At 40.4% G+C, this 20,946-nt stretch overlaps 1 protein-coding gene and 1 long non-coding RNA gene across 3 annotated transcripts; both read left to right on the top strand.

Annotated features, from left to right (window-relative positions):
• The first annotated feature begins 3,153 nt into the window (after positions 1-3,153).
• AQP4 (aquaporin 4) lies at positions 3,154-15,182 on the top strand. 2 transcript variants are annotated; one of them, XM_040550231.1, is made up of 5 exons: positions 3,154-3,171; positions 7,200-7,614; positions 8,540-8,704; positions 9,076-9,156; positions 11,281-15,182. In XM_040550231.1, the coding sequence occupies exons 2-5, from the start codon at positions 7,234-7,236 to the stop codon at positions 11,557-11,559; spliced, it is 906 nt and encodes a 301-aa protein (XP_040406165.1). In that variant the 5' UTR covers positions 3,154-3,171; positions 7,200-7,233; the 3' UTR covers positions 11,560-15,182. The 2 variants fall into 2 exon arrangements, with proteins under 2 accessions (XP_040406165.1, XP_040406164.1); XM_040550230.1 differs by lacking the exon at positions 3,154-3,171 and adding an exon at positions 3,281-3,354.
• Positions 15,183-16,411: 1,229 nt separating this feature from the next.
• On the top strand, positions 16,412-20,746 carry LOC121066565. Its single transcript, XR_005817840.1, has 3 exons — positions 16,412-16,850; positions 16,949-17,036; positions 17,416-20,746. It is a non-coding gene; the product is annotated as an uncharacterized LOC121066565 (long non-coding RNA).
• The last annotated feature ends 200 nt before the right edge of the window (positions 20,747-20,946 follow it).

The raw sequence follows: 20,946 nt of genomic DNA, 5'->3' as shown, positions 1-20,946 counted from the left end.
CAAAGCATTGCCTTTCTCTGTTTATGTGGCCACAACCTTTGTCTAATTCTCCAGAAGACCTATTGCAGTGAGAATGGTAGCAGTGACAGAAGCTATTAACATTCTGGCTTCTCCATGTGGTAGGGATCTGCTCTGCCGATCACAAAGAGCAGATACGTGCTGTCCACAAGAAAAGGAAAAACAATTATCTGTTTTGCAAAGTGAATTTTGTTTGTGAATAAACTAATGGGCCACGAGAGCCCAGTCTGCAAGGTGCCAAAGAACAAGCGTGCTGTCAGAGCGAAGCTGTGAAAGCAACCTCAGCCCTGGTTGGAAACAGACAGCTCCAAAACTGGGAAGAAATTTGAGATTTCTGTGTGCTCCTTTTGTGGCCTTTGGAACAACGGAGAAAAGGATATGTTAGAAGTAGCTGTGGTACAAAAGGCTGAAATAATCAAATAACTAATTCATTAAATGCAGGTGGTAAAAGATGTGTGTGACACATTCAAGCAAGGGAATCCACAGGTGTTTCAAAGAGAGCACTAAAAAGAAGTTTTTTGTACAGTAATTCCTGTTCAAAGGGCAATAGGGGTGAAAAAAAAAATACGTATGCAGAGGAGCATCCTAACTGAAGTGCTTTCACTGTGGGCGGCAACTCCTGCAGCCTCAATGTGAAAACTTCTCTGTGAGTATATGAAGTATATGACAGGCTTATGTGCCCGTCTGACAGTATTAGGAATTGAAGTTTCTGGAATCACTGTAACAGGCTGTGAAACTGCCTGAAAAAGACTGAGAAACCAAATGCACCAGAGGAAGGAGCAGAGCTGTGTGATGATGCCTGCACCCCTTCTTGGCTGAGTGCAAGACAGCAACAAATGAAGCAAAGCTTGAAAACAAGAAAGTCAAACATCCAGCCAGCTGTTTTCCTTTGTCATCAAATTGTGAATGCCTCCTGGTCCCCTTTATGACTCTGCTCTAAAGAAGGGAATTGCAGACAAATGTGAGAGAAACACCTACATTTGTACTTTATGATCACCTGGTACGTACCATTAACTCTGATCTGTATTTAACACATAGGCATGAGTTCTTTATTGCTCGGTGTTCAAATTTGTTTAGGGTATCCTGAACTGATAGTGTTACACATTAGACTCAGTTTTCGCCCATGTAACTTGTTGCCTACAATCTCCTAGCAGAAGTTAAGAGAGGATATCCGTGGTTTTCCATGGTTTCCACATCCAAAGTAGTTCTTCAGCTCTTGCACTCTTTTCTAATGTGCAGAAAGATTGCCTGGCACAGCAGGTATAGCACCGGCCAGTTGATTATTACATCAAATTTTGATTCTTTCTCTGTTGCCATATGGGTGCATGGCAATAGATGTAGTTTCTCTGTGCATGCTGTTTTAACCTGATTTAACCCCTGAACAGCATGTCCTTTAAAACATTTTCTATGTAACTTATGCACTGATTATTTTACTGCATTCAAAGGTCAAAGCCACCTGGAAAAAAAGAAAATTTAAAAAAAAAAAAGAAAAAGGAAAAAAAAGAAAAGGAAAAAGAAAAGGAAAAAGAAAAGGAAAAAGAAAAAGAAAAAGCAAAAGCAAAAGAAAAAGAAAAAGAAAAAGAAAAAGAAAAAGAAAAAGAAAAAGAAAAGGAAAAAGAAAAAGAAAAAGAAAAAGAAAAAGAAAGAAAAGGAAAAAGAAAAAGAAAAGGAAAAAGAAAAAGAAAAGGAAAAAGAAAAAGAAAAAGAAAAAGAAAAAGAAAAAGAAAAAGAAAAAGAAAAAGAAAAAGAAAAAGAAAAAGAAAAAGAAAAAGAAAAAGAAAAAGAAAAAGAAAAAGAAAAAGAAAAAGAAAAAGAAAAAGAAAAAGAAAGAAAAGGAAAAAGAAAAGGAAAAAAGAAAGAAAAAGAAAAAGAAAAAGAAAAAGAAAAAGAAAAAGAAAAAGAAAAAGAAAAAGAAAAAGAAAAAGAAAAAGAAAAGGAAAAAGAAAAAGAAAAAGAAAAAGAAAAGGAAAAAGAAAAAGAAAAAGAAAAGGAAAAAGAAAAAGAAAGAAAAGGAAAAAGAAAAGGAAAAAGAAAAGGAAAAAGAAAAAGAAAAAGAAAAAGAAAAAGAAAAAGAAAAAGAAAAAGAAAAAGAAAAAGAAAAAGAAAAAGAAAAAGAAAAAGAAAGAAAAGGAAAAGGAAAAAAGAAAGAAAAAGAAAGAAAAAGAAAAAGAAAAAGAAAAAGAAAAAGAAAAAGAAAAAGAAAAAGAAAAATAAAAAGAAAAAGAAAAAGAAAAAGAAAAAGAAAAAGAAAGAAAAGAAAGAAAAGGAAAAAGAAAAACAAAAAGAAAGAAAAGGAAAAGGAAAAAAGAAAGAAAAAGAAAGAAAAAGAAAAAGAAAAAGAAAAAGAAAAAGAAAAAGAAAAAGAAAAAGAAAAAGAAAAAGAAAAAGAAAAAGAAAAAGAAAAAGAAAAAGAAAGAAAAAAAGAAAGAAAAAGAAAAAGAAAGAAAAAAAAAGAAAAAGAAAAAGAAAAAGAAAAAGAAAAAGAAAAAGAAAAAGAAAAAGAAAAAGAAAAAGAAAAAGAAAAAGAAAAAGAAAAAGAAAAAGAAAAAGAAAAAGAAAAAAGAAGAAAGAAAAGGGGATTTTATAGATACTTTGTTCGATATTCATGCCTGCCTTCTTCAAGTGTCAGGTTCTGTGCAGTCTCTAACAAAATAATCCTGCCTGGAAGCTTGGGTAACTTTATTGATTGTCTGTTTTCTTATAGCCTAAAGGGCTGCTTTTTCGTCAGATTTTTCTCATGCTATGGATGGATTGGGTTCCTCTGAAGGTGAGAACCACCTGAATTGTCTCACCGGCATCAGGGTCTGGTGTCAAGAGCTCTTTACAGTGGCACCCGCTGGCTTCCCACACGAGGCAAAACTTTGTTGAATGCAGCAGATTAACCCCTCTGCCCCTCTGGGAGCCAGCAGGGTCCCGGTGAGGTATGAGGGGTGTTTCAGACACCTAGATCTCCCCACCTCAGAGCTCCTTGGACTCGATTCCCGTGAATCCAGCGCGCAGCGGGAGAAGAAACCGCAAAATCTCCCACTCCGACCGATCATCCCCAAACCGCGCAGCCCCCCCCCCGCGCTAATTAATTAATCCTATTCCCACGACCGCAAGCGCCCCCTCTCCGCCTCGAGCCCCCTCCCGGCCGTCGGGGAGCAGCAGCAGGTAGGGAGGGGAGCGATTGGGAGCCGCGCCCCCCCCGGTCCCCGCCGGTCCCCCCCCCCCCCCCGGTCCTCCCCCGGTCCCGGTCCCGGCCCCGGCCCCCGCCCCGAGCCCCGCGCCCCCCCCGGCCGGCGCCGCAGCTCCGCGCGGAGGCATGAGCGACCGGGCGGCCGCTGCGCGCCGCGGGTGAGTGCGCGGCCCTCCGCGGGGCGCGGAGGGGGAAAAATAGAGGGGGGGTAGGGTTGGAGGGAGGGGGGGAGGAGATAAAGCTCGAGAGGGGGCTTGGGGAAAGTTTCGAGGGGGAAAAGGGGAGTCCCGGTGGGGATTCTCTGCGGTCCCAGGGTGCGGGGTAGGAGGGCGGAGGGGGGGTATGCATCATGGGGGGCTTGCATGGAGCCCGGCCCCGTTCCCTGAAGGTGATATCTTTCAGTCGCCCTTGGGGTTTGAGGCTGGAGGTGCCGGAGGGCTGCAAGCCGGCGCTGTTCCGCGACCTACAACTTTTATTCGCCGCGATCGTGCGCTTGCCCCCCTCCCCTGCCGCCCCCTCCCCACAAGCGGGTGCCCGGTGTCCCGGCGGGACACGGCCGGCACAGGTCGGGGGGGCCCGCGGATGCCCCCCAAAGAGCCGCGGATGCCCCCCAAAGAGCTGCCGCTCACACAGAGCTTGCACCCCAGGCAGGGTCGCTGCAAGCCCCCCCAGCTGCTGGCCCTGCTCCCCGCAACCATAGCAGTGAGGGGAGGAAGAATTTGGTAAATGCCGTTTGACATTTATATGGATGTCAGCGTTACTGCTTACACTGCTATGGCTTCAGAGCTGTAGTCACACCGGCGATGTCCTGGACACCAGTGAGTCCTGTCCGTACCCCAGGCTCCTTTGGCCCTGATGGCAACGTGAGCTGTGAAACCCACCCTGCACCCTATCAGTCTCCCGTGTGGTCTAAACCAGAGGATTTCAAGTGAATCCATACGAATTTAATGTGTGACCGGAACACAAAAGCATCGTTCTGCTTTTCTATTTTGTATTTGTGTAAGGCAACCATGAACAGCAACTACTCCAAAAATTGTTTTGCAACTTCGATGGCAAATCTTAGTGGCTGGAAAGTCACATTTCAGTTTTAGAGCTGGCAGCCACCACCATCTCATCTCAAGGCTTTAAATTAACTGCACGCAGAAAGAATAGTGGACGTTGGAGGCGGTGTTGATTTCCAAGTTGCTTTTGGATTTAAGTGAAAACCTGGGCTCAGGGCTAAAACACAGTATTAAGCTTTTATTAGCAGGTGTGCAGCTTGAAAGAAAAAAATTTGCTGTGACAGCTGGGTGTTTTGCTGGGTGTTGAAATCATAGAAAAACAGACTGCTTCAGAAAAAATCTCTGCATTGAAAATAGGTGTTTAGATCATTAACTATCAAAGTATGGCTGGCAGTATAGTTCTACCATTTTCATAGTTTCCATGCAGTGTGCTATTTAAGAAAAATAGAAACTTTCTTTATTTTGATGAACAAGTTTTTGTGCTTTTGGACTTGATGATCCTTATGGGTTCCTTCCAACTCAGGATAAGATTCTATGATTCTTTGATTCTATGATTCTATTGAGTTATGCTTTTGACTTATATCCAACGTTTCTGCATTTTCAGGGCTGTAAATAATATTGACTGAATTGATTGTACATGTTCTCATAGGGTCTAGCAGTATGACATGGGCCCTCCTTAAGTGGTAGCCTGGACAGGCCTGTCAGCAGGTCAGCAGAAGTTGTTATCTACCGGATCCTCCCTCTGTCACACATGTGCATGCACCACTCATTCACTCTTGCTGTGTTCTGGGACTTTCCCCAACTGGAAGGAAGCTAACTACACAGTTTTAATACCCAATACAATCACTTTTTTCTTTCCACTCCTACACGATGAAGGGATGTAGCTAATTTGCACATCTCGCTATTCTCTGCATACAGAAGGAGATGGGTTGGGCACTCTTGGACAACGAAGCCAGGAGTCACCATACCCCTGTCTCATATTCTCCAAAAACCTACGGTCCCCTCACTCTCTTCAGTGGTAGGAAATTTTACAAAAGTCTGGAATATAACACCAGGGCTTGAGTTTTGCTTAGAAAAAGCAGGTACAACCTAAAGCTCAGGGAAACCCACGGTGCATCTCAACTGAGATGGGTGTGAGAGGGTACATGAGTGCCACTTTCCTTGCCTGTACATCCAGGTTTCTTTTCCATGGACACCAGGATATGCCTCATCCCTGTATGAAATGTTCATCCAGGACAAATCCTGTGACACTGACCTCTTCTCAGTGTAGATACAGTTCCTGTGTCCTCCTGAGGCCACTGAATTAAGTTGTTAGTAAGGGAGTAGCAAGGTTGTTGGAGGTAAGCTATAGACAGTCTTTAGGTTGCAGTGAGAATCTGGGCATAGTGTTCAAAGACAAGGATCCCCAAAAAGCTGTGTGCTTTAGCACTGGGGGAGGTGGTGAATTTGGAGCCATTTTGAACAAAAAAGCCTGATCTAGGTAGCTGGTCATTAACTGGCTGCTAATATGAGATCTTACAAGTCCCACTCAAACTTCAGAGTCTGTCAGATCACTTCACAAGCACTTTACAACAGCCATTTGCAGGAAATAATGTAATTCTTGTTCTCTTCTGAGAGTCTAGAGAACTGAGATAGAGTACAAATGACCTACCCAAAATACACAGTAAATTAGCATAAGAAATGAGACAAGGAAACAAATTATTTGCTCCAGTCAAAGGATTAAATTGCCTTTCCCTAACTCTCAGCAACTGTTAAGAAATTCATGGGCCATTCCTCTTGCAATAACTTGAAAAAGCTAGACATGCATTTTATGCTTCTTTCTGATGTAAGTGGTATTAAATATGCATTGTAGCTCAGTTACCTTAGATAACTGAGCATAAATTCATCCATCTTCCACTTGAAATTTTGTTCCCAAATGTAACAGCTGAATATTCTTTCTTTTGTTTTCTGGGTTTTTGTTTTTTATTTTTTTGGAGGGGTTGGGTTTTTTGCTTTTGTTTTTAAAAGAAGAATCTTGTTAGCATTCCTTAGAAACTCATTAAAATGCTTCCCTTTTGGCTTATTCTCCTAATTTATTAATACCACAAATAACTTTTCTTTGGTGACCCACTTTCATAGGTATCTGAGCATCTAGCAAAACTGTAACTCATCAGGAAGGCTGCACAGACTAACAAATAGCATTTCCAGACGGGAAAATCAAGACATTCCTTTCTTTACCACATGCAGTTGCACACATCAAATGTACAGAAAACATGTTTCTATTCCACTACTTAACTCTGCACCCTTAGCCCCTAAAAAGGACTTAATTGACTGCATGATTGATTTAAAAGTCAGAATTTAGGATTGCATCTATTCTCCTGGCTGGATTCAAATTCTACTCTATGTCCACAGAGAAGAAACAGATTTTTGCATAAATATAAATTGAAGTATTGGTTTGTGTGAGTGTTCAAACAAATAGACTTTCTCTTATAATTCCCAGAGCAACCTCCTAACATTACCCTGTTGTAAAAAATATTTGGTTTTGACTAAGATACTGCTTTTTACTGAAATATTGTACCTGCATTGTGAAAAGTACAGATTTTCTTAGAAAAAGAGAATACCCACTAATTTAATGAGCATGATGCTTAACAGGCCACTGGAAGTGGTAGGGCTTTGCAGACTCTTAGGCAGAAGTCAGCTAGTGTAGAAGATTACACTTATTTTCATTCTCATTTATTTCAAAAAATATAGGGGGGTTCTTTGCATAAACCAAAACTATAGGGACAGATTTATCACAGAGTATGACTAATTACCCTGTGTATCACACCTGCAGATACTCAAACACTGGCAGTATTTTAAGGGCAGTCTGCTTTGACAGTGCACACATCCGTGGTTGTCCCAGTCCAAGGATACTCAGCCTTGAAGCCTTCCCTCCAAAGTCTGCCAGATAGCAACCTGCTAACAGGAGAACATAGGAGAACATTATTGCTTGACTTCTGATGAAGACTTGTTTTCCTTTTCAGTAAGTGTGGACGTCTGTGCAAGTGTGAGAGCATCATGGTAGCGTTTAAAGGCGTCTGGACTCAGCCCTTCTGGAAGGCTGTTTCAGCAGAATTTTTGGCCATGTTAATTTTCGTCCTTCTCAGCCTCGGTTCCACAATCAACTGGGGTGGAGCAGAGAAGCCCCTGCCTGTAGACATGGTCCTTATCTCTCTCTGCTTTGGACTCAGCATTGCAACCATGGTGCAGTGCTTCGGGCACATCAGCGGTGGCCACATTAACCCTGCTGTGACTGTGGCAATGGTCTGCACGAGGAAGATCAGCCTCGCCAAGTCGGTCTTCTACATTCTCGCCCAGTGCCTGGGAGCCATCGTGGGGGCAGGCATCCTTTACCTCATCACACCACCAAGTGTGGTGGGAGGCCTGGGAGTCACTATGGTAATCAGTTCTGCTCCAACTCCTGGAGTAGACTAACTTAGAGCCTAAGAAAATATAATCAGTGTCACACAGAATAAAAAGAGCTCAAGTAGAGATTTTAGGAGCTGGTTGGTTTATTTACAACATCCAGACAGGGTTTAAAGCTCTCCCTGGGATGGCTTTATGCAGCGCAATATCTATAGCTATTCTTTTTATAAAAGTTCTCTTTTCTAGAACTTCCCCAAATCTGATGACAGCAGGTAATGTTAATTTACATATAAAATTTAAATAATATATGCATGAAATGCCATTTTCATATGGACTGGGGAGGGGAAATTAATTCTATGCCATTATGATGGGGATTGAAAAAACATCAATTTAAAATGACATACTTTTGAAATAGATTGTGGCTTAGATTTCAGCTTTGTTCTAAACTAATAAGAAATGCCATCAGTTAGCCCTATTGCAGGACTTATTAAAAATGCACTTGAGCCGCACACTGCTTAATTTTTAATTGAAATTTAAATTAATTAAGTCAGGGCTAATTAATGAATTTATAATTGAATAGTAAATTACAGCGCTCCCAAGAAAAAAAATGGTGAAGGGGAAGTGCAGCATTTGCAAATCCCTGTGTAAAAATAAACTACACTTCTGCAGTCTAACTTTGAAGTTCTTGTTGGATGTTACTGGCAAGCTGTCTGTTGTCAGTCCAGCTCTAATTTTCCATGGCTCTCAAATTAAAAAAAATAAATAAATATATGGGAGAAGGGGGGAGAAGAAGGGTGGGAATCTGCACCTCCAAAAGTTCATTGTTGTCTTTCACTGTGTACTATTCAGGAAGTCACCAAAAATATAATTCATTGAAATATAGTCAATGCATATGGTTGCTTTCTGATCTACAAAATCGCTTTTGCTTCATCTCCGGTGTTTCTTTCTCTTCTTCCAGGTACATGGAGATCTTTCCGCTGGCCATGGACTCCTGGTGGAGTTGATAATTACATTCCAGCTGGTTTTTACTATTTTTGCCAGCTGTGATTCAAAACGAAACGATGTCACTGGTTCAGTAGCTTTAGCAATTGGATTTTCTGTTGCAATTGGACATTTATTTGCTGTAAGTTAATGGCTTCTCTTTAAAAAAAAAATAGAGCCTTTGTCCCGTTATGTCTACTTCAGACATAAATGGAAACTTCTGTAGACTTTATAGCTCCTATAGCTGTATAGCTGTTGTAGTCTTTATAGGTCCATGCCAAAAAAACATTGGAAGTAGCAGGAGAGTCCTCTTGGGCTGCTGCATCAGAGATTTCCTGCCTGTTCGTATGATGGCTTTGTTAATTTTGTGATAAGACTCTGGAGAGTGACAATACCTACTGTCAGGATTAGATGTCTTACAAAACCAGGGTGTCCCATAGTGCAAGGACTAAAAGAAATTGAATAACTACCTTTGAGACTCTAATAACAGGTAACATTTTGTCTCTACTTTAGATCAATTACACCGGTGCCAGTATGAACCCTGCTCGATCATTTGGACCTGCTGTCATCATGGGGAAATGGGAAAACCAATGGGTAACTCTGCTTTCATGCTTCCTTCACCTTAGCAACAAACAGCTATCAGGATTTTTCATACATCATCTGCCTTTAGTTGTCTATCCTCGCACACCCCATAGAGGCCATCACTGAAGAAGACAGGTGCTGACCTGCCACATGCTTTAGAGTAATCTTGCTGCTCCCCTGGGGCTGTAGTATGGTACACAGCACACTAGAATAGCATCTTACTATTCAGGGGTCATTTTGTGGAGGTAGTAGCTGTGGTAGAAAGGAAATCATACAAAAACTTCAAAACAAAAAAAAGCAATCCAGCGCGATGGAAAGAATTGAACTTCTAGAAATAAAAAAATCCTCCGAGGCAGATTGCAACCCCCCCAGTCATGCTGATGAGAAGTTATGGAAGTAATTCTGTTGGCTTCACGTCTCACCTGGTTCCACGGCAAATTGGGGCAGACATATACAATGAGAGCAGGGACCCTCTGCAATCTCTTTCCAGGGAGAGAACCTGCCTCAGCAAATGCCCACACTGAGAGACGAAGGGGTTGCAACCTGGTCTTTACAAACTAGACCAGATGTTACCTGCTTTGATTAGAAAGCATCCCCTTAACTACAGGTATTTGTGCAGGAAACAACTTGATAAACAGATTGTGAGTGATACAGTCATTTTTTATAGCATCCCACTACTAAACTTATCAAAAAACAATTAATGTTTTATAGGGAGAGATGGATTGCAGCTCAGCCTCCCCTAATTAAAGATAGGGAAAGCACTTCCAGGGACACTTTCAGTACTAACTATAGGATCTGCACATTACAGTGCATATAAGGATTTTCTTGATTTTTAAAGTATGGAGCCCACATTGCTCCCACTGCAGCTAACAACAGAGATAGCATTGTCTTCAGGCCCTGAGGCTTCAGTTCTGCAAACACGATACCATGTGTAACTTTGCTCCCAAGAGTTATCCTATTGAGGCAGATCTACCCAGTTATCAGTGAATGGCTTGTTCATACAAAAAACTGCAATAGTTTTTCACAAGATTAATTATCCATACTCTGAGGGAGCCTGTAATTTACGACTAAAGCTGTAAACAATAAGCAAATGTACTATGTAGAAAGTTGTAGGAGAAGCTTAGCTGCTGTCCTGGTCATTTGGAAAGACGGCCTTTCTCTCCTCCTTCAGAGCGGTGACATTAGCATGTCATTAAGAGAAGTCAGTGGGCCTCTTCACCTACTAGTGTTACAGAATTGCTGCATGTTGTACTGAAATAGTTACCCTACAAAGTTGTGTGTGTCATTTACATGTGGTTATACAAATTAGATAATCAGATTGATGGCTGCCTGTTGGGTTCTGCAGGATCAGAAGTCAAATTTGGACTCTTGGAAATGTGAGTCTGAAATATTGAAACAGAACTGCTTGTACATATGCATTAGGATAGGTTTTGTTTCCTTACAAGTTGATCATCATCTTGGGTGAAAATGCAGAAAGAAGATGTTTTTTACATTGGTATTTATTTGGTGTGTCATCTGGCAAACAACACAAATACATTATCTACAGGTGGAAAATAAACAATGAAAATTTAGAGAAAGCTTCTTGGAAAGAGGTGGATCAATAAAAGTTGACAAAACCATTTCTCTCTGAGGCTATGGGCTTGGTTCTCAATCACCTTACTCTTGCTAGTTTAAAAGAAAGCAGAAATACTAGGGAGTATTGCTGAAGTGGACAAAATACATGTGAGAGAAGAGAGACTGGGAGGAGGCAGAGAGGGAACTAATGCTACATGGAACTAATGCTGTTAACTGCCTAAGAGACTGCCTTTTGACATACTTCATACATCACTTCAGAGAATTCACTTCACTGTTGAGCTCCAGGTCACCATCTGTGAAACTTAGTGCTCCTAACTAGAACCTAACATTTCTCTGCCTCATAATCTGGTATGTGGGCAGATTTCATCCCAGGCCATGCAATCCAGTGAACTATATGGCCATACATTTCTGGAAAGCAGAGTTGTTTTAAATGATTGGGCTAGAGCACTTCATATAAAGTTTTCTGAGTGAAGTCTGTAGTGACGTGATTTCCTCTGAGATCCTGGCTTCTTTCTTTGCTGTAGAGCTTAATGCCTATGTTTTTCCCACCTCTCTTTGTAGGTTTACTGGGTGGGACCAATAATAGGAGCAGTCCTTGCTGGTGCTCTTTATGAGTATGTCTATTGCCCAGATGTTGAACTCAAGCGCCGTTTTAAAGATGTCTTCAGTAAGGCTACCCAGCCATCCAAAGGGAAATACACAGAGGTGGATGATAGCAGGAGCCATGTGGAGACTGATGACCTGATTCTGAAGCCTGGCATAGTTCACGTGATTGATATTGACCGGGGTGAGGACAAGAAGGGAAGAGATCCGTCGAGCGAGGTGCTGTCTTCTGTATGACTAGCAAGGAGCACTGAAAGCAGAGAGCAGCCTGCTAGCATGTCCACAGATATCCTTCCACCTGTTAAAGAAACAGATCTCCTCTAAACTGAGCATCTACCATTTCTTAAAAGGTATGGTGTGGGCAGCTGCATGGTAGTGACATCATCAAACCATACATCTGCTCAGTTGGAATATTAAGCCTTCACTATAATTCTGATTCCCCATGAATTATTCCAAATTAAGAGTTGTTTCTACTACTTTCATTCCCTTCTTTCTGGAACAACCCCAAAGTCAAAAAAAAAAATGGAGTTGAAAGCATTCTCCTCTAATAAATCAGTCAATAATGAGATGAAGATAGAGATGTTTAACATTCAGATTGACAGTTAAGACATGTCAGGAAATGCCTATAGACATGAAGACCTACTTATCAGATTGTTCTTCTGACACTTAATTGGCTGTTGTCAGCTCTCATTAGAACATCTTATCCATTAAGCTTTCTCTGCAAGGTTCAGGGAGAGCATCAACAGTATTTAAGAGTTCTATCCAAAGTCAAGCAAAGGAGTATTGTTTCCACGTACATACATCACTATTGCCTTGCAAACTACCTCTGGAAAAAAAATGGTATTTTAATAGGTTTTGAAAAAAATTCTATCAACCCATCAAATTTCACTCATATGATTTCCTGTATAAATATATTACCTTCATCTCTTCCCAGGAGTAAAAGTGCTGAAATTGAATGTTGAAGTCTACTGTAATAAGGCTGCAAAGCATTTGACTGTACTTCATGCTCGCCCATGTCATTGTCTGTCTGGTGAAACATTCTCCTGGGGTTTGACTATTGACCATTTAGTGGTAGCAGACTCTCAAGGTCATGCAAAGAATATAAAGGCTTTCCTGTTACTTAATAACTCAAATAAGAGATATCAGAAGAAAAGGAGGCATATCTGTTTTCAGTGCACTTGTTCAAATACAGATTTCTGTGCTAATTTATGTAAACTAAAGGTTTAAATTACTTACCTACTTTCTTACAAGATGGTTGGAGATCTGGGTTTTTTAATTTATTAGTAATGTAGAGGGTTTTTAACTTTTAACTGTATTGAAACACTGATTGGGAAATATTTTTTTATAACAGATGATAAAAATATGACTGCTTTTGTTTTTCTGTTTTAGCTGATGCCTAACTAGTTGAACAAGATCTTTGCTTGTTCCACTGCTCATACAGTCTTAATTAAACCTCCAGCACCTTCACCAGCTTCTTTATTTGTTGTTAGAAAAACATGCAAGCACTTGCAGGTTTTTTTTAGGGGGAAAGGGTAATGAAATATTTTCAGTAATCAATCTTTCCCTCATAGAAGTATTTTGATAGACATAATCACCCCAACAGGACATTTTATAAAGATTGTACTGACTTACTGCTTTTGCTACTGATCAGTGGTTTTGAGTTTTACAATATGCAGCTGCCAAGCAATCAGGAGCATTACATTATTACTGTAATTGTATAGTTTTATTTTGAAATTGAAAAGCTACTCCTGCCTACTTAGCAATAAGAGGGAAAAAAAAAGCATTAGTCCTGACAATAGGCTGTAATAGACTCTTTGGCTCTTTGACATGCTCTACATGCAATTTTTATTACAGGGAATGAGACGATTCTAGTGAGATAATAAACCACTGCTAAACTCAAGTCTGTGCACTTTGATCCTAGGGCAATTCTACTATCCCAGCTCACCAGCACTGTGTAGCCCCAGCAATACCTGCAGTACTGTTCACCTAGTTTCACACTTGTCTTGCCTTAAAAAACATGTTAGAGAGTGGCACAGGCTCCCTGCATTGAGCATGAGATTTGTGACTCCTCCATGCATTGCAGTTGGGCCACAGATCTTCCTCTGCTTCCCCTGGACACAGCACGTGGCACACGTGCGCAGGTCAGGGCTTCCTTGGGTGACCCTGGAACAGCCCTGCTCTGTGCTCATGAGTCCTCCCGCTCTCTACCATGTACCTGTGTGGAGTCTGGTAAAACAGCTGATATTTAGCTGTGCCTCTGACACAGCAACAGCATCACGCTTTAAGGGCTTGAGTACAGTTAGGGAATTGCTTGGAAGAGACAATGTCAGATCACAGATAAGAGCCAAGCAGGAGCTGAGTAGCACTGGTAAGGAGCTAAGCCACAGCAAGGACTGAGTCTCCTGGGGAAAGGCACAGGTGTTTAGACTCCTATATGCCTCTCCTCAGATAGGTAAACATCATGCTAAATAGATTCAATCAGAAAGATTAAAACTTGTGCGCTTTTTTTTTTTGTGTGTAGGCATTTGTTCTGACTTCCTTGTTTTGTCTTGTCTTGTTTTGTTTTCCTTTGTTTCATTTTGTTTTGTTTTGTTTTGTTCAAATGCTGTGTTTGTTAAAGGGACACTTTGATTAAACCTTTTGCATGGCTTAAGCAGATAAAGTGAAGAGAGTAATACTCATAGCACTGGTGGATTGTTAAGAAATTTTTTGCATTTTCATATTTAAAGACACTCCTTAGAAGCTCATAATAAGTGAATTTTGCATGGTACTGTATTATTTAAATAAGAAGCTGTGATTTCTTTTATGCTTGAGGGTCCTTTACACAAATGGCATAATACTTTTCTCCACCCAGCCTGATTCTACTGCTGAGGTGAGCATAACAAGAGCGTGGCACTAGCTAACTCAATTAGGAGGATTTTTTTTCCCTGGAACACACTTTATTAACTGGGTACCACTCAGAACCAGTCCTGGGAGAGCACCTAGCTCAGCAGGAGTATTGGAGATAAGATGCCGAGACTCCTGAAAAGATCAAGGGAAAAAAGGGAAGCTGAAGTAGAGAGACCATTAGACCATAAAGGATGTTGCCATGCATTGGACACTGGTAGGAAGCGAGATATGGTAGGCCTGCTCCTGCTCCCATGGAATGAGACTCATGGATAGGTTTGTCGTTAAGTACAATGGAAATGATCCTGAGCTATTTAGGGGTCTGATGGCTTCTGTCATGCACTTCACTGTAGTTTTTCCAAAATAAGAGCTTTTAAGCAAGATAGTCACTTCTGGAAAGAGATGCATTTGACTTGAGGTTTATGACCCACCCAAAAGTAAACTCTTAGGTGTAGCTGCCACCAAAGCTGGTTCTACCCCACAACAAGAGATCACCATTTATCTAAGGGAACCTCCATAAGGGATGGGTCCTTCAGCATCCATTAGGACTTAGCTTTAACCTGTAGGGATATGTGCTTTTCTAAGTTGTTTCACAGTGGTATCATCATCATAAAATAGTAAAATTTTGTTAAATAATAGACTAGCATGATCTTTTCATGGATTGGAAATAAAGTATTTATTGGTTTATGTTGGTTGATAGATACCACAGTAAGTTTGATGGGCATTTCACCATTATTTTAGGGTCCTAAAAATATATGGATGAGTCTTCCTCCTCCATGATGGCACAGTTGTTTAAATATTGTTATATATTCATAATATTTAATCACTGGACATCAGAAAAGAAAGGACGAAAGCTAAAGGTAGTTACACTGAGTCACACAAATACCTTTCAGGTTGCACCATTTCCAAGGAGTTTATCAGCCAAATTCGAAATATTCTCATGAAAGAATGAAAAAAATAAAAATTAAAAATTACAAAAAGATTCCTTCGGCATTTTGAGTTGTCATAAACTTTCTGTTCTTAAAGTATATGGAATTATTATTTTTTATGGTATTTTTTCATTCAGTGGAAGCAGGAGCAAGACACATCTTGTATGCAGTATTTAGGCTTGTCACATGTATTTACATACGAGTTTTTCAAAATGAGTTTTATGTCTGATTATTAATTAGCCATGGTACCTGCATAAAAAGCTAAATAGCCTTCAAATAGGATTTCCACCTTTCTAGTGCTTGGCAACAGAGCAGTTGCTGTTGGGCCCTGCAACATTTTATCTTCAGTCTGTGTAACACATGAAGGATATTATACACCATCCAGTATTTATAATCTAAATAAAATATGTGAGAATTTACATTGTGAACCTTTCTGTCTAAGGTGAGAGAACACCATACAAAATTTTCTTTGTCTCAAATCGACCTGTGTGTATCTGTGTTTCTCAAGGACTTAACAAACAGATGTGATGCAAATTCAGACTGAATTACTTATTACACAGTTACTTACATGATCTAAATCATACTGATGCAGTCTCTGTAATTTAGGACAAATGAGGTAGAGCAAACTATGCACAAGGATTTTTCCACAAGACTGCTTATTGTGGTAATGTTAGTCACCATGACATCAGAACTAATGTTATAGGACTTAAAATTTCCTTATGTTACATTTGGAATAATCTACTGAAAAATACACTGTGAAATAATATATGATTTTCTGGTTCCCACCTGTACTCTACTGTATCTCACACTACTGTTGCAAATAAATTATCTGTTAAAAAAAAAAAAAAAGAAAAAAGATATCATTTGGTCACTGAAAACATTCAGCAGTCCTAAAGATCACAACCAAAACATGAGGGAAAAAAAAATCCAGAAAATAGAATATGCATAACAGGAGCCTGGAAGTGTGTGCAGCTGAGAATGAATGACTTACTGTAGAAAAAAAATCTGTCAGTAAAGAGATGTGATTGCAAAAGATATAATGTCTTTATGGAAATAAGATAAACCAACTAGAGCAAAAGTTATGCTGGTGTACATACACCACCAATTGTGCTACATGGGTTTAAAACTCATGTGGAATAATGGAGAGCTAAGGCTTTATACAAGCGATAGCAATGACGCAGGCAATTATGAGCCCTTTTACTATTGCATGGGTTGTGAGACCAAGAATGAGGAACTGCAGCATCAACATCAGGTCCTGTAGTGACAATGTTTTCCATTGTCTGGGTCCTTACTTGGAATGCAAAGTTTAGCTCCTAAAACATGTATGACACTCATGCGGAGAGTTAGGATCCTTACAATGATTAATATGAAAACCCATCACCTGGGGGAACACCTAATCAGCAGGAAGAGCTGAGAGAAGACTCACACCTGACACTTACCACTTTCAGAGATTTGGCTCTTGCCTTCAGCTGCTTTAGAGGTAGCTTCAGGGATATCTCCCAAGGGGCCGAAGTGTGCACGTGGCTGTGTGTGTGGCATATATCTTACTGCACCTTACTGAAACGGGCTCCCAAGGGAATTTAGGCAGAACTAGTCATTATTTTGGGGTCACAAACAGGCAGGAGCCACTTCGACATTTTGGGACTATCTCCAAAGAGGCGCCTAGGTGTCCAGAGAGTTAGACAGGCAGACAACTAACAATGTAGCTCCAAGGTTAAGACACAACAGGGTCCTGGGAGGGACAGGAGAACAGCAGTGCAGGCAAGGGAGAGCTTTGCAGTGTAGTTCTCACTAATGCTGTGGTGTCACAGGATAACCGTCCCTGTCATACGAGGACATGCACGTAGGCTTGTGGGATCACACTGGGGCCACTGAACAGGAGTAACTGCACCGTACCAGGTGAGTGATGTCCTCACTATGAGCTTCAGTGGGGACACAGGCTTCAGCAGAAAACTGCAGCTGTGGCCCAGTTGTCTTCTTAAAAAGAGAACTGAGAGCATAGATAGTCCCAATATCAGCTTCCTTTTGAACCTTCCTTTGGCTTTAGAGTCCCTTATCTGTTGCAGATTGTGGTGCATTGCAAATGTTATAAGCTGCTTAATTTATATCAGCCTGATAGCTTTTATCTTAGCTATTAATTTCTTTTGACCTCTCTTACCTCATTAGAAAAGCAATCCTTACAAGTACAAAGACTGTGGAATAATCTAGCAAAAAAAGCAGTCGCAAGGTTCTTTTGAAAGGCAAAAGGAACTTACATTATTTGTCTCTCACCTTGCAGTGTGAGACAGGCAGAGGCAGAGGCTTTCTCTAGGGCTCGACATTCAGGCCTGGCAAACAGAGGTCCCAGCCACTCTTCTCCACTCACCACAGCAAAGGCCTTTCTCTGATGTTTCATTTACACTTCTTTTTTGATATGAATCTTCATAAAATGCTCAGGAACTCACAATATGTATAAGAGTTTATATTAGTCTACTCTGTGTATGTGAGTGTGTATGTGAAAGTGAGCTGCACAAAAATGAGCAACTGGATTTACTCCTGGGAAAGGACAAGATCAGTGGGTAAAACTGTGGGAGGTTGGTTGCCATTTGAGATTGCTGCATGCTCCACTGGGATCCCAATGCGTCATTTGTTTCCAGTTATTTCTGAGACATATGGATTTCAGCCTGAAGAGGGGTTAGGGTTGTCTCCTACTGCCATGGACCGAATTGGGTTCTCCTGCTCTTCCTTCCAAGGATCAGCTGCCATGAGTTTTTGTTTCCACACATGAAACATTCAAAAACTGCTTGCCTTACACGTTTTGGAACCTTCTAGCATTAGAATTATTTTAACATTATCCTATTCTACTTCAGGGTTAGCCTCATTTCTTCTGTGGGGATTGTTGCTTTCCTTTGGACCAGCAGATCTCAGGGCATTGGAGATACATTCATTTTTCTCAGAAATTCCTTTGATAATTCCAGATATCTCCACTATTTTGTTCCATTCCTTAATTACTTCCATTTGCATTGTATCTCAGTGCCTAGCTGCCTAATGATCCCATCTTCAGATGAGAATGCATGTTGGTTTGGTTTTATTCCCTGCCTTCCCAGCAAGATGAGCTCATCAGAGCTGGAGCTTATTCTTCAGAGCATCCTTCCCTGAGCCTCTTCAAGGGGCTGCTGCCTCTCCTTGGTCTTGTGGCCACTCTCTGCATGTGGCAGCAGAGAAGTCTTAAAGGGGTGCTTCTTATTTGCCTTGACTTGCCAGAGCCATACAGTACTCAGGGTAAATCTTGCTTTATCTTCACAGAAAAGACAAAGTCAGTTTGCACCAGCTGAACCCAGTCTTAGAGAATTGCAGTAAACAGTGACCCAGCAAGGAAATAATCAATTCTGAAAGATTGGATTTGGGCTTGTAGCAAGTCCCTGGGCTCCGATTTGAAAGAAAAACATCAATAGGAAAACTGGAACAATGGTAGATTGGCGCTGTAAGTTCTGAACATATGCACATGAATATCCAGTAAGAAAAAGCTGAATGCTTCATGATTAAACATGACAGAGTAGGGACAAAATGAACTCTGGAGATCAGAAAGACGTACATAGATGTTGGACTCTGTTTGCCCACAGGTATAGCTCCAGAGAAACAGCTGCACAGCATCTTCTCAGAGCTGAGTCAGACCAGCTGTGCAGGCTAGGATGCACACAAACACAAATGTTTCAGACACAAGCCTTTTTTGTTTTGTACCCTCCTTCCACAGCTGCCCAGCACAGTTCAGATTTACTGGAGGCAAACATTGCTGGGGCATAAAAGATTAAATGAGAAAAGCTTTGAATCCTCCAACCTCTTCACTTTGAAAAAGCCCAGCAAATACCATGGAAGGAGCTTTAACAGAGGAGGTCAAAAAAGTTCATCTGGATCCCTCTACATCCTAGTCATTCCTGGGGCTATCCTTAGAGTACTACTCCTTAGGTTAATTTATCGCTGTGTAAACAAAATATCCCCCAACTCCTTGTACCACTAGCCTTTCTGAGTTAGAATAGATACTCTTTGGATGAGTGCAGCTGGAGAACATCTAAAGTTTATATATAGCAGCTATTGCTATTGTGTCTGAATGGTGAGGAAAAGGTCAAATCAAAATGATTTTATTCTCTCCCCAGTTAGAAAAATTTCTTCATCTGCTTGTATTTGTGTGGGAGTTTGGTCTTTTTTCCTCTTTAAAACTATGTTCCTTTCAGGATATCCATGCCATGTTTTACCTCTTCTACAGGTTGAATCCTCAAACATTTTATAAAACTAAGTAGAACACTTCATTTTCTCATCTAGTGAAACCTTTTGTTATCTTATTTATTTATTTACTTTTTTTTTTTTTTCCCCAAAGAATGTCACTTGAGGGTGCTTTAACTTTTCTGGCTGATTGAGATCTTTGCTTTGCAAGATCTGGTGGCACTTTCCACCACATGGTCTCCATTTCTCTATATTTCCTGCATAGACAGTTGTCCCTTCAGTGAAGACCGTATGGCAACTGCTGAGGTTTTTTACAATGAAGCTCCAAGCATACAAATTTCTGGTTAATATCCTTCTTTTTCTTGTTGTTTTTTGTTTGTTTGTTTTGATTTGTGTTTTTCTTTCAAGATGGTATTTCCCGTAATAAAACACACAAAATCTCCATAAACTTAATTTCATGATGAACCTGAATTTTTCCTGAAGTCTTGCCCCTTCTTATCCATTTTCCCAACTTCTTGCTAAATATTTTGAACTTAACATTAAAACCTGCATATCTGAGAGAACTTCTTGAGTAATGTTTGTTTCCTATATTCCATTCCATTTGTTTCATATTTTCACTGTTTAAGGGGCCAGTAGCTTTTGTGACAAGTATGCGTAAACTTTTTGTAAAGGAAGAAAGCTCATATTCTGGCAGATGTAAGTGGATTAACTGGAGTCTTAGGTACTGGAAGGAGCCTAAAAAGCTGTCATTTTATATCCCTGCAAACAGAAATTTTAGTCAACAGTCACAGTTTCAGGGATAACTGAAAATATATAATTCAACCATGAAGTGAAAATCTAGATACTGAATTCCAGCTCTGCGGTCAGTGGATGGAAAATCCAAATCATACCTCTCAGCCCTGGGAAGGGCTTCCAAGAGATTGCCAAGTAGAAAAAAAAATAAATTAAAAATAGCCTTGTACAGTTTGGGGCTGAACCATCTCAGAGGATACAACTACCTAATGATTTGAAGTTTTCTTTGCCTAAGAGCAGAGGTACTGTGTCTTCAGAGTGTCTCCATGGGCAGAAGATAGAGAGAGAGCAGGACTTCACATATCTGAACTCACCTGTGAGTTTAACACAACAGCAGAAAATTAGACATGGGGTTGTGCATGGCCGGAGTCAATGAGGAGGCAAGCTGAGGACAGGCAGAGAATAGGACGAGCTCTTGGCAAATCAAGAAATGACCTGTGTTGCTCCAGGCTGCTTCCCTGACAGCTCCTATAGAGCCATGCAAATAAAGTTCCTCCTTCCACGTCCAAGAAAGTATGTGGCAGAAGAACCTAAATGACAATAGGTTTTCCATCTCCCAGAAGGAAATCCTGTAGCACCCCATAGGTAAAACAGCTTTCAAACACTAAATCCTGCAGTCCTAGGAAATGTTTAAAATTATTTTATAATTACAATTTTATATGCATACATATAATTTTAACATTTAAAATTACATATATGTATTATATAAATATGTGTCTATATGTATATAATATATGTGCATATATTATAGATAGTTAAGCAGCTCTGGGTACCATCATGTTTCAATGGTAAACTTTAACAGGGAAGATAAGAGAGG

Source organism: Cygnus olor, chromosome 2, assembly GCF_009769625.2.
Source record: "Cygnus olor isolate bCygOlo1 chromosome 2, bCygOlo1.pri.v2, whole genome shotgun sequence".
Taxonomy (NCBI): domain Eukaryota; kingdom Metazoa; phylum Chordata; class Aves; order Anseriformes; family Anatidae; genus Cygnus; species Cygnus olor.
Note: the sequence above shows the minus strand (reverse complement) of the source record. Positions and strands in the feature narration are given on the sequence as shown.

What these genes read in the sequence shown, in the direction of transcription:
- AQP4 (XM_040550230.1), top strand. Translation starts at nt 3,323, where the DNA reads ATGAGCGACCGGGCGGCCGCTGCGCGCCGCGG. An exon ending in GCGGCCGCTGCGCGCCGCGG is followed by an intron (nt 3,355 to 7,199) that starts GTGAGTGCGCGG and finishes TTTCCTTTTCAG; the next exon opens with TAAGTGTGGACGTCTGTGCA. An exon ending in GAGGCCTGGGAGTCACTATG is followed by an intron (nt 7,615 to 8,539) that starts GTAATCAGTTCT and finishes CTCTTCTTCCAG; the next exon opens with GTACATGGAGATCTTTCCGC.